Raw genomic sequence first — 12,209 nt, 5'->3', positions numbered from 1 at the left:
TGATATGCATAAGAAAAGACATAATATTGCTATCCAGACCAGAGGATGTTTCCGACATACAAATACTTTATATCCTGCAGTCCTCCATAAGCCCAGTCGCGATTCAAAAGCAAGTGTTGTTGTTCTAACAGATTCTAAGAATCAGAAGATAGAACATCAGACCATCCATTGGGAAGATCTCACATTCCCCGAACACTGGGTAGTCTCAAATCCCAAGCCTCCTGCCCTAAAAAAGATAACCTCTGCAGACATCCAAGAAAACCAATCCTCTGCTGTATTATCCTTTCCAAGAAGATCCACAATTGACTACAGAAGGATTGAACAAGCCTGCAAAAGTTCTTGTTTTTATCGTGATCCATCCACTGTTGATACCGCTTGCTCAAGTTCAGTTTCTTGTAGACATATTTCTTTATTTGAATTTGCCCAACTTGTAAATTTCAATTCTCTAGAAGTAAAATGTCCTGAACGCCAATCTACTGTAAATTTGTGTACCCTTGCTGAATCTGTCATTCATGAGAATCATCATCCAAGGACTGGAGAGGCTCCTCCTTCTATCTCAGTTAATCTATGTCCAAATCCAAAGTGTTCAGACATTCCTTTTCCGCATGAACCTGAGTCTGACCATATTTTGATGATGCATGAAATTATCACCTTAGAAGGTGAAGATCCTTGATTAATAGAAATGTTTAGCACAATGAGGCCAGCCAAGCCAAAATATGGGCTAGGTTATTTAGAACAAGCAAAAGGTCTAATCCCTCCATCCAGATTTGGCCCCATTCCAGAAGACTGCAAAAAGCATGCAATAATGGAAATGCACAAGTTCTTTACCTTAATGAATGGCTGCCTAAAATCAGAAATAAGTTCCAAATGGGTGAAAGCCATGTTGAATTGAAATGTATTCACTCATCCAGAAGCAGAGCATTTTGGTCTCAGTCATACTATTCAAGAAAAAATTAAGTTATCTCAGGATTGTCAACATTATATGGAAGTAACAAACTCCTGGATTTCTTTTTATGAATGGAAAATAGATGTTTCCCCTGAAGTTGTAATGACTGGAACATCTTTTTCATCATCCACCAAACATGCTTGGACTACTTTAGATGGTAGCAAAGTGGAGACACCATCTACTTTTCCCCCATATAGAGGAATTATCATAGGAGAAAATTAGAATGCAGCAAAGGCCATTCCTCTAGTTCAAAAAGATGATAATGCCTTGGGAATAGATGGTAGAATCCAGAAAGCCAGTGAACAGATCAACTGGCTAATACGGCAATAAAAGGTCTAGAAATAAACACAGCAAAGATCGTTGAAATGAAAGAACAGTTTGATACTGTTCAAGTTTCTCTGAATGAGGTAAACGAGAGCCTTAATGAGGTTCAATACTCCTTATCAGTTGTCCGATCATATGCCAAAGAATCTTTGAATAAAATAGAAGAAGTAGAAGAAAAGATAGTAGACCATATGGGTACTACTAAAAGTTTAATAACTGGTTTAACTGAAAAAGTTGAAAAAATAAGTTTGTCTAAAGTTGATAAACGAGTTCCTACTTCATTCCTTTATAAAAGAAATATAAAGATTCAAGATCCTGTCAAACGAATTGACAGATTTCCGGCATTATTTCCAAAAGAAGTAGCCACATCCTCAGAGGCTACAGAGAAAATCACAATTGCTTCCTTATTCAAGGAAAAAGAAGAAGAACATAAAGAATCTAAATCCCAGATTCTCCCCATTTATGAACCACTGGAAAGTAAGTTCAGTAAGTATCTTGCACCTGATATAGAAGGAAAAGGCAAGCTTCCAAAATCTCATACTTTATTCCCCAAGTCACATCGTGAATGGAATATTGATAATCTGAGTATTGGTCAAATTAGACAATTGCTTGATATGATGTTTACTGAATATAAACTCATGTGCCTCAGAGGTAAAAGTGAAATAGAAACATGCAAAACCATTATTCAGTGTTTTACAGGAACACTATTTGACATTTGAGTTGCCGCTTCTATTTTTTAATAAATGCAAAGAGTGAGTTGCAGCGTTCTATTTTTTAATAAATGCAAAGAGAGTTTATGTCTCGGCCGAGAAGAATACTTCGTACGAGGTTGATATTGTTTTTAACATGAACCTTCTCCTTGGAATTAAATGTTTCGAATATTCCCCGGAAAGACTAAATAAAATTTAAAAACCTTCTAAATTTCTAATTTCCTTGGACAAGCAGTTGTAGTTCGCTTCCCATTCCCGCCCCTCGCTCAGTCTGCGCTTTTGTTTCACCAGCCCATTGCGCGATCTTTCTGTGAGTAGCTGTATCTGAATTATTAGCAATGGCTACTGCTACTAAGGGAGGGCCGAATGGTGAAGGCATCACTGTAGACGACTCCGAATACATTGATGCATTACAGCAATTTCTTGTTCATCACTACCTCGAAGAATTAGAAGCCATTCTTCTTGCAGAGGATGATTTACTCCATTATCCCTTGCAAATCAAGTAAGCTTAACCTTGGCACCTTCATTTAATTGAACTTCAGGGCATAATTTAAAGTTTACTGAAAATCGTTTTATTTTTTTGTTCAAATGATTCAGCTTTGCAGAGCTTCTGGAAGCAAGCCCTCCTCTAGCGAAACTCCTTTACACACAACCTGCCAAGTTTTTGCCTCTTTTTGACGACGCAGCTTTCCTAGCTCAGGTTATATTGCCACGCATTTATAATCTTGCTTGCATTTTTATTCAGTCTGCGGATTCGTAATTTTGCAATTTTGTTCAATCTATATATTCATACCGGACCGTTTTAATAATGCTCAATTCTTGGTTCAACCCGATGGAATGTTACAGGGGGTGGTGCTCGAAGCACACAAACACAGCGGGAACATGGCGATCAAGGAGAATGTTCATGTACGTCTCAATGTCAGTGGGTCTGCTATGGAATGTCCAGGTGACAGATTCAAGTATTTCGGTTTTTTTTTTTTTTGGGTTCGTTTTAACAAAATCAAAGCCATTTCCTTATATACACACACCACGTACATACTTATTTACTTGGTCTGAGAGGTAACCATTTTATCAAATCATCTGGGACAAGCATTGTCATCATTCCACTAGTCAGCATGCCATTCGGATGGGGCAAAACACAATGAGAATGGAACCCTTATGGAGGGCTTAATATTTTATCGGATCTAGTCATTTTAGGATATTATAAGAAAATATTGCCGAATGATTTTCTTTATACAAAGTTCCGTAATGTACCATTTGTGAAATTGCAAAATTTATCGAATCCAGGGAAATTTTTTGGCACTGGTTCTTGCCACATTTTGGGCGGTTAAGCAATGAAGGCTATATTATATATATGTATCTTAATTTTTACCTTGCCTTTGTAGAAAAATCTGCCAATAATGGATTTAAAGATAACTCATAAGTTTGGATGAATCATTTGTTGGAGCAATATCTTACATCTTTCCGTGAATTTACCAGAAACTCATCCATCTATTGGACGCGTGAGAGTCAAGCACACTGGCAAATTAATTACACTTAAAGGGACCGTAATTCGTTCTGGTGGTATAAAAATGCTTGAAGGAGAACGAGAATATCAATGCACCAAATGCAAGCACAGGTATCAATTTTCCGAACAAACTGCTGTCTTCTGACAACATCTAGATGCCAGATAACTAAGAAATGAATACCATGCCGATGTTGGACTTTTGGAATGGTATTGTGTTTTGGATGGAGTTTGAAATGTAGGAAGTTCAACTCTCAGAGGTAACAGATCAGGTTGCTTGTTGAAAGATACATCCGTGCATGGAGTTAGTGTCTACATTATCTGTACAAGTGATATGATTCTAGACAAGAACTGAACCTCTTTTTCATCCCTTCCACATTACTTCCTGTTAGCCACTAAAGCTACGTTGCTTCATTCTGGTTGCCAAATCGATAATTTTCATCATTTTCATTCTTTTTCATCATTTGGATCATTTTATGAATGTATCTGCTCCCAACACCCTTCATTGGTTAATCTTTCACTCATATTCCTTTGCCCTTTGCTGAAGGAGTTTAAAATATATGCCTGTGTCATACATACGTTAGGCTGTATAGGAGCAAACTACAGCAGCGTTGTAGTTCAATTTATGAAAATAGGCTTCTAAAGTTCTAAGTTGCTGAAATAGGCTTAATCCTGTGGTTAATAAAAATGCCGTTGGAAAGTGAGATATTATTGCATCTTATCGCAACTGGCTTATGTCTGTGGTCTTGCATCGGGCTTGTATTCGCATCCTTTCAGGTTTAAAGCTTTTCCAGAATTGGAGGCAGGAAATATTGTAAGGCAACCGACATCATGCCCTTCACAGGTTTGCCAACTTTATGCTTTTTACTGTTTTCAACATGTCTTGCTTAGTCATCACCATATTTTGTAACTCTCTCTACAATTTGTGTTGTGTTGGGCTACCAAGCGGAAAATGATTGCTCTGATATTGTAAAATGGTATTTGACTTGTGCATTCTAGTTTCATCTCTGAATTTCTGTTGCTCTTCTGCTAAGATTTTATCCTTCTTCTATTTGGGTCAATGCTCAGAATTGAATGAAATGAATGTGAAAGCTGAAGGCTTAACATAGTGAAAGGTCAATGAGTTGTTCAGGTCAATTTTCTTGTTTAACAGAAACAATTTCTATTATATACGATTGATCTGGAATGGATCATTATATTATTTGTCATCCACCTTGATGCTTTTAGAGTGGAAAAAGTGGAGGAATCAACTCATTGGACTATTTTCACCGGTGGGTCCCAATTTGGCAAATTGGGGCTGCAATTTGTGGCATCAAATGATGTTTTTTGGAGGTAAAACTTTGCCGCCTAACTGTCACACCGCCTAGCACTATTCTACACAAATACCTTTCTAACGACACAAGAATTGCCTCAATCGGAGTCCATATGCAAAAGTTATGCCACTCCAAAGTTTTCTTTCCTGTATTGACCACCATGATTCAAGAGGATGTGAGGTCAGCCCCCATTATTAATGGAAAAGGGGCTAGCCACATGATCATGATGAAGAAGACTCTAGAAGAGTCAATATTGTAACTCTAGTTAAGAGTTGGAGTCAAACTTAACCACTAGTAGTCTATTGAACTGTGTAATAAATGGACCACAAGGAGGAAAAGGGGTTCCATTTTATTTGAGTGCATTTTGTTACGTAGATGAGTAGAATAGTTGAGAGTGGATCGAGAGAGAGAGAGAAAACAAAGAGAGTTAGTGCACTATAATAGCGCATGGGCCAGAGGCCTCACTTTTTTGTACTCGTATCCATTTCCATCCCCAAACTTGAGCTTGCCAACACCATGAGGCATTGCCCACCACCCTGAATTTGCAAACGCCATGGAGGCCACAATAGGCAAAGGACAGAGAAGACCTGAACGAGCTTTAACAACCCCCATGCTTTCGACTGGTGAAATGGAGCCGAACCTTAAGCTGCAATTTCCCTCCGGCCTAAGTTTGCAAACACTGTGAGCCCTTGCCCAACACCCTAAATTTTCCAACACCATGAAGCTCGTATCAAGCAAAGGATAGAGAAGACCCCGACAAGCTTTGACGACCCCCAGACCGAGCTTCAAAGTCGAGGAATGGAGCCACGAAAGACTAACTAGGGAATTGCCTTGAGCTTGAGTTTGGTCTAATATAGCTTGTGAATTGTGAAGAAGCAGAGAAGTTAGAACGCTCTGAGAAGGCCGAATCATAATGGTGAAATTGGGAGGCTAATTGAGATTCCAAGGCCACCATGCGAACATGGGAGGCCAAAGGTGGCTAAACGCTAAGCAAATTGTGAGACTAACCCTCGATCGTTGAGAATGCCAGAATAGGCGAAGAAATGGACCAATTAGAGAATTGGAAGAAAGCATTCACAGGCATGACGTCCCTGCATAGATGAGACAAAGGCATAATGCATTGCTACCTTTGACGAATGCCTTACAGGACGACGTGCTAAAAACATAAACAAACTTGAGGAAGGATGCGGGCTATCCATGTTTGCCACTTTCGTTTAGAGCTGACATAAGCCTCTCTAAGTAATTATGCAATGCAATGGTGAGCCGAGCAAGATCTTGTGTACGATGACCAAGGCCGAATTAATGTAGACATCTCAGGGTTATTTAATGGATTGTGCCTAAAGTTTGAATGACTAGCTAGGTGGCCTGCTCTGCCACCTAGCCTTAAGCACTCGGTGACAGACGTCGAACTTAGGCACACTTCTTGGGGGATTCTTTATTTTTTGTATTACATGCATAAAAACAGTAACTTAATAAATCCAAAAATCTAAGGAAAATAACCCTAACAATATAGTTTTCAGATTTTTAGTATAAATTTATTAGATATGTTGTGATGGACTCTCTAGTGGAATATCCATGGCAGTTTATGGATCATAGTGGTATCATAGTAGGTTTCATTAGGTCTATTGTGTGGAGTTGTAGGGGATCCAGATCTGTTAAGCTAAAAGTCATAAAACCCTAGCCATGGCTGATGAATTTGTTAATAACCCTTAAGATCCCGCAGAGGAGAGGTTTGCATGGCTAGAAGCACAAGTGGCAAGAGTTTCCAGTGGGGAAAGGGTTAGTCAAGGGCCTTTGAGGAGTTAAAGAACAAGATCAGTCAAGCAATAGTTTTGGCATAACCAAACTTGTAGCAACCGTCAAAGTGGAGACAAATGCAAGTGGGTATGCTATGGGAGTAGTCTTGATTTAGGGAGGAAGGCCTGTATGCCACCATTTTGAAGTATTTCATGGAGCTATGCCCTGGTGCAAGTGAAGAAGTGGAAACATTATTTGATGGGAAATGAGATAGTAATCCACACAAATCTCTAGCAACTACAATACTTGCAGGCCTAGAGTAAACTATAACAGACCATGTATTACAAGTGGATGGGGTTTCTACAATAGTTTCATTTAGTGATTGAGTACAAGAAGGGCAACACAAACAAGTTGGTTGACACGCTTTCAAGGCCACCGACACCAAAGATCATAGTTGTGAGAATTCTTATGCACATGGAGCCATTCATCCATGATGCATATAGAGAGGCATATTAAGAGGATGAGGACTTCAAGGAGGTGTTTCAACAATTGTAGAGTTAGAGTCATGTGCACGATGGTGACAACACAATTGACTACAATCTCCAGGATGGGTTACTCTACAGGCTGGATAAGTTATGTGTTCCTAAAGGTGAGCAACTGTAGCTAATTAGAGAGGTACACATCTCCAAGGTTGTAGGGCACTTTGATGTAGGGAAGATAATGCAACTTGCAGAGGTATGTGTATTGGTCCAGGATGCAAGAAGAGGTAGCTAGGTTCTTAAAATTATGTGTGCTTTGTTGTCACTTCCAAATGGATATACAAAATAAAAAATGCAATTGATGGGAGCATTGACAAATACAACGCAGAGGCTTCTCTCAAAAGGAAGGAATCGACTATTAAGAAACCTTTGCTCCTACAACTAGATATACAACCATAAGATCATTGATCTCTCTTGCTGCCACTATGGGATGGAACATTCACAAGATGGATGTTAAAACAACTTTTCTGAATGGAATGATAGATGAAGAAGTTTACATTGAGTAGCCACAGGGGTTTGAAGTCCATAATAGGGAATCATATGTATGCAGATTAAATAAAGCTCTATATGGCTTGAAGCAAGCCCCCAGATCTTGGTACACAAAAATGGATGCATATCTCCTAAGACTTGGTTTTGTCAAGAGTTTTGCAGATCCAAACCTCTACATCAAAGTGGTCCAGAATGAGCCTGTGATCATACTATTATATGTGGATGATTTACTTGTTACAGGTGTAGAGCATCATATTAGTGAATGCAAGAAGTATTTGGTAGCTGAATTCGACATGAAGGATCTTGGGCTTATGCACTACTACTTGGGATTGGAGGTATGGCAAAAACCAGGTGAAACCTATCTTGGTCAAGGGAAATATGTGATCAAGATATTGCAGAAGTTTGGCATGATGGACAACAATCCAATGACAATGCCGATGATTACTAATTTGAAGAAGTTAAGAATTTCAAAATCAAGCCCTATTGATCCTACATGTTAACAACAATTAATTGTCTCTCTGATGTATCTTGTGAACACTTGACTTGATATATACTTTGCAGTAAATGTTCATAGTCAATTTTAGATGGAGCCCAGGCATGATCATTGGATAGCTGTTAAACACATTTTGAGATATCTTCATGGAACAATACATCATTGCTTGAGATATGCTAGTAAGGAAATAAATCTAGTAGGCTATACAGATTCTGATTGGGGTGGCAGTGAGACAGATGGAAGAAGCACTACTGGTGGATGCTTTAGTTTGGGATCCTCTATGATCTCATGGATGAGCAGGAAACAAGATTCAATTGCATTAAGTAGTGTTGAAGCAGAGTACATTGCAACATGTGAAGCTGGAAGAGAAGCTGTTTGGCTGAGAAAGCTGCTATCTGATTTGTTTGAAGGACCGTTGGACCCTACCATCATATGTTGTGATAACCAGAGCAATATAAGATTGACTGAGGACCTAATATTTCATGCTAGGACGAAACATATTAATAATAAGTATCATTACATTCGAAGCTTGGTGCAGGATGGGGTCATGAAGCTACATTACATCTCCATTGACAAACAAGTAGCTGATATTTTGACAAAGTCTCTTCCGAATAAGAAGCTTTAGTACCAGTGTTTTTAAACCCGGTCAGCTCGGAACTGACTCGGCCGAGTTGGTCCGAGTCGGCCAAAAAAATTTCAACTCGGTGGTTGAACTGGTTCGGCCGAGTTGGTCCGAGTCGGCCAAAATAATTTCAACTCGGTGGTTGAACCGGTTCGTCCGGCCGAGTCATTGCATGACTCGGTCGGCTCGGTATTATCTCGGCCGGCTCAGCCGAGTCCGTATCAACTCGGCCAGGTCAAGGAAAGCGGCCAGTGAACCCCCAAAAACGCAATTTTTTTGATTTTTTTTATGTTTTTTCTAAGTGTGGGGGACTTCAAATGGTTTTTTGGTTTTTGGGTTCCATTCCCCTCTCCTAGTATTGATATGCTATTCAAATTTCATGGTAATGTTAAACTCTTAAACTAAAAGTGACATTCTCCTTAATCTTCATTTTCATCCTTTTACCTAAATTTTTAACATTACCATGAAATGACTCAGGATGTTTGAGAGTGGTTCCGGCCTCATTGGATTTCAATGGAGAAAGTAGAATTTTAGATTTCATTCAAAATCCAGCAGACTTATCAGCTTTTCAGGATTTCAGGAATGGGGGATTGCAATGTTTCCATTGAATTTTGTCATGTATTAGGGTATGGAACTCGTATTTAATCAAGAGCACCAATCCCTCTATGTACCTTGATGTTAGTGACATTGGTTGTCGAACTCCTTTGGGATTTGCTCCCAAACCGGGTGTTAACGCTTGAAATTTCACCTCAGGCTGAGAAAGGTAAACCTCAAGGCAACATCAAACCACTTCGCCTCGTAGCTAGCCCTACGGGGCGGGAGAGGGCTCTCTCCGGTCTATCTCGGTGAAATCTTCAATGGATGAAATGACCAATAGGGTAACACTGATTTTAGGCTAGTAAACTGATCAAAAGGTTGATTTGGGGTTTTTAGGGTTTTCGGTGGCAAATTGAGGGGATGGCAATTTTGGGTGCGGGGATTGGACACAGTTTCTGCAGGGGGTTCTTTGGGGCAAGGTAGGAGACAATATTGATGCCTTTGATTGAGGTGGATGGTTAGGAATGACAGGTGAGGAGCTAAGAAGAGCAAACAATAACTTTGAATTCTCCTTAAACAGTAGAAAACATTGAAATTAAACAAACTTAAAAGCAGAGCATGACAGTCATGAATTCTTACTTTAACACTTCGTTTGCTTAATGTGCAGAAGGAAAAGAAAGGAAATGATTCACATAACACACTTACAAATACATAGAGAAACACACCATCAATACATGTAACCACAAGAATCCCAAAAAGGACTGCAAAACCCTGGTCTTCCTTAGCCAAAAATTGCAGAGATACAGTGAATAATACAATGATAGCTTCTCCCTCAAGAGTCCAACCTTTTCAACCTGAAAATGATTGAGAAAATACATAATATAGGCAAGCCAACCTCTTCCCTTGCCTCTAGGGGTCGAGCTCATCCTTCTAGGAGCTGTTTCAACCAATTCTAAACTGAGCACTAAAATCTAGGCAGTCAAAACAACTTGCCTCTATAAGCTAGGAAACCAATTCATTCATTAAATTTTACCTATCTGATGAATGAATCTTCTAGAAGAGATAAATAAGTGCCTAAAGTATCAAAAAATTACATTATTTACATCAAGGAGGATAACAATCCACTCCAAAAAGTCAAACATGGTCAAATCTGCGTTTTTCTGAGCTGTACAGTGAAATTTGGAGAAATTTGCCTGACGGGTCGCGCGCCTTTGGGACCACTTTTGGGGCACTTCCAGGTGGCCAAATTGAGCAAGAGTAGGCTTGTTGGAAAGGTCTGTGAGTCTACTTTCCAACCCAACTGGAATTTCTGAATTTGGTGGTCATTTGCCCCTCCAAAATTGCAATCTCCCAACACTGCTTTCTGTGTCTCAAAAATGTGGCAGAAAGTCATTTTTTGCTTGTTTTTTGACTTTCTGGAGGCCCAAAACTTCATAAAATCTCTAGTCCATTGATGAGCATATGTAACTTCTCATGACAAATCTGGAAATGCTGAGTTTTTGCAAAATGGAGTTGCCAGGATGAAGGGTCGTGCGGGGGGTGAGACCCGTTAATGGAAAAAACCTGTAATTGCCTGAAAAAACCAAAATTGACCCAAAATGTTAAAATTTCTTGGGATTTGTGCTGTGGCTAGGCTATTTAGTGCCATGCTCAGTCAAAGAGGCTTTGGCCAAAATTTGGAGTGAATCGGGCCTTTTCCGTCGTTTTAGTGCCTTGGCCAATCTCCTTGGATCTGACGATTGTAATTTTGGCATTTCTCTAAAACCATGACACCTGTGCAAAAAGTGAAGGAGGTTTTTCTTCTTTGGCATGTTATGGACAAAAACCTCTCTCAGTTTTCCAAAATTCATCTTTTATTGCTCTGGAACATCATTTGAGTGCGACTTGTCCCGATGTGTGAAACAAGGAATTTTGTCGAAATGGAGCGAAATGAAGGGCATAGGGGGCTTCTAAATTCTTGAGGAAATTTTTGGGAGTGGGGAGGGATGTTAGGAAGCAGGGGAAAGTGGAATCTCAGAGATTGAGTGAGGGGAAGGGGTCCAAAAGGGCAAAACACAGGCCAAACTTAGAAAATTGCCAGGTTGTAGCTAGAAACTAGGGTTTGTGCAAAAATGAGGAATTTGGCGGATCTAAGGGATGGGAAGTGTTTGATAAGGTACTTTAAGGATAGGGGAAGGTGTATGAACATCAGGATACAAGTTTTGCCGATGATTTGACCGTCCAAGAGATATTGCCGTCAAAACCCTAGGAGAGGGAAATGACCTTGCCTAGGTGCAACTGAAGCATGAACAAGGTGTAAAATGAATCATTAGACACTGACATGATAATGACAACCCTATGAATGATGATAAACTCAGCTGAATGGTGACATAGACCGACATTTGGACAACTTTGAAAAGAGTGAGAGCAAACCCTAGACCTAAAGCCTAGTGACCAAATTTTGCTTGAAAACTCTTTGAAATGACAAAATTTGACCTTGACACTTCAAAATCACTTTGTAAGAGCATATTTGATCACTGGAGGAAGGCTGGAAAGATTGACACTAACACCGGGAGCTTATGAAAATGTCGCTCCCGCTCCCATTTTCGCTCTTGCTCCCCGCTTTCGCTCCCGCTCCCAAGTAACACTGAGCCAGATGATGTTGGCAACTTTAGCAGTAGCTAGTAGTACTGGTCACAGACTTTTGTTGTAGAGGCCATTTATAGCCTCCTTGGTTATGTGTTTTTGTTTTGATCTCTATATCATCATCGTGTATGTATTGGACAGTGCACTGGGTGCCATTTTGATATAATGGATATATTCATGAGCCTACTTTGATCATTTTTGTTGTCTTCTATCTATATTCAAATGTTGTGTGTTTGGAAACATGAATGAAAATCTTTAAAATTATGTGTTTTTATAAAAAAATAAATAATTAATGTATTTTTTACAACAACGAGTCATTGAAATCGAGCCGGCTGAGTCGATACCGAGTCGGAGTCACAGTCGGAGTCGA

General features: G+C 39.6%; 1 protein-coding gene across 1 annotated transcript in view; it reads left to right on the top strand.

The window, feature by feature from the left end:
- Window positions 1-2,136: 2,136 nt before the first annotated feature.
- MCM9 (minichromosome maintenance 9) overlaps window positions 2,137-12,209 on the top strand; it is a 429,077-nt gene continuing 419,004 nt past the window's right edge. The window contains exons 1-5 of the mRNA XM_089412073.1: window positions 2,137-2,482; window positions 2,578-2,680; window positions 2,827-2,926; window positions 3,460-3,598; window positions 4,262-4,328. Of these exons, the coding sequence (XP_089268199.1) occupies window positions 2,319-2,482; window positions 2,578-2,680; window positions 2,827-2,926; window positions 3,460-3,598; window positions 4,262-4,328 (573 nt within the window). The 5' untranslated portion in view covers window positions 2,137-2,318. The remainder of the gene's footprint in view (window positions 2,483-2,577; window positions 2,681-2,826; window positions 2,927-3,459; window positions 3,599-4,261; window positions 4,329-12,209) is intronic.

Source organism: Pinus tabuliformis, chromosome 6 (assembly GCF_031772625.1).
Source record: "Pinus tabuliformis cultivar Carrire ecotype Pingquan chromosome 6, CPIR1, whole genome shotgun sequence".
Classification (NCBI taxonomy): domain Eukaryota; kingdom Viridiplantae; phylum Streptophyta; class Pinopsida; order Pinales; family Pinaceae; genus Pinus; species Pinus tabuliformis.
Note: the sequence above shows the minus strand (reverse complement) of the source record. Positions and strands in the feature narration are given on the sequence as shown.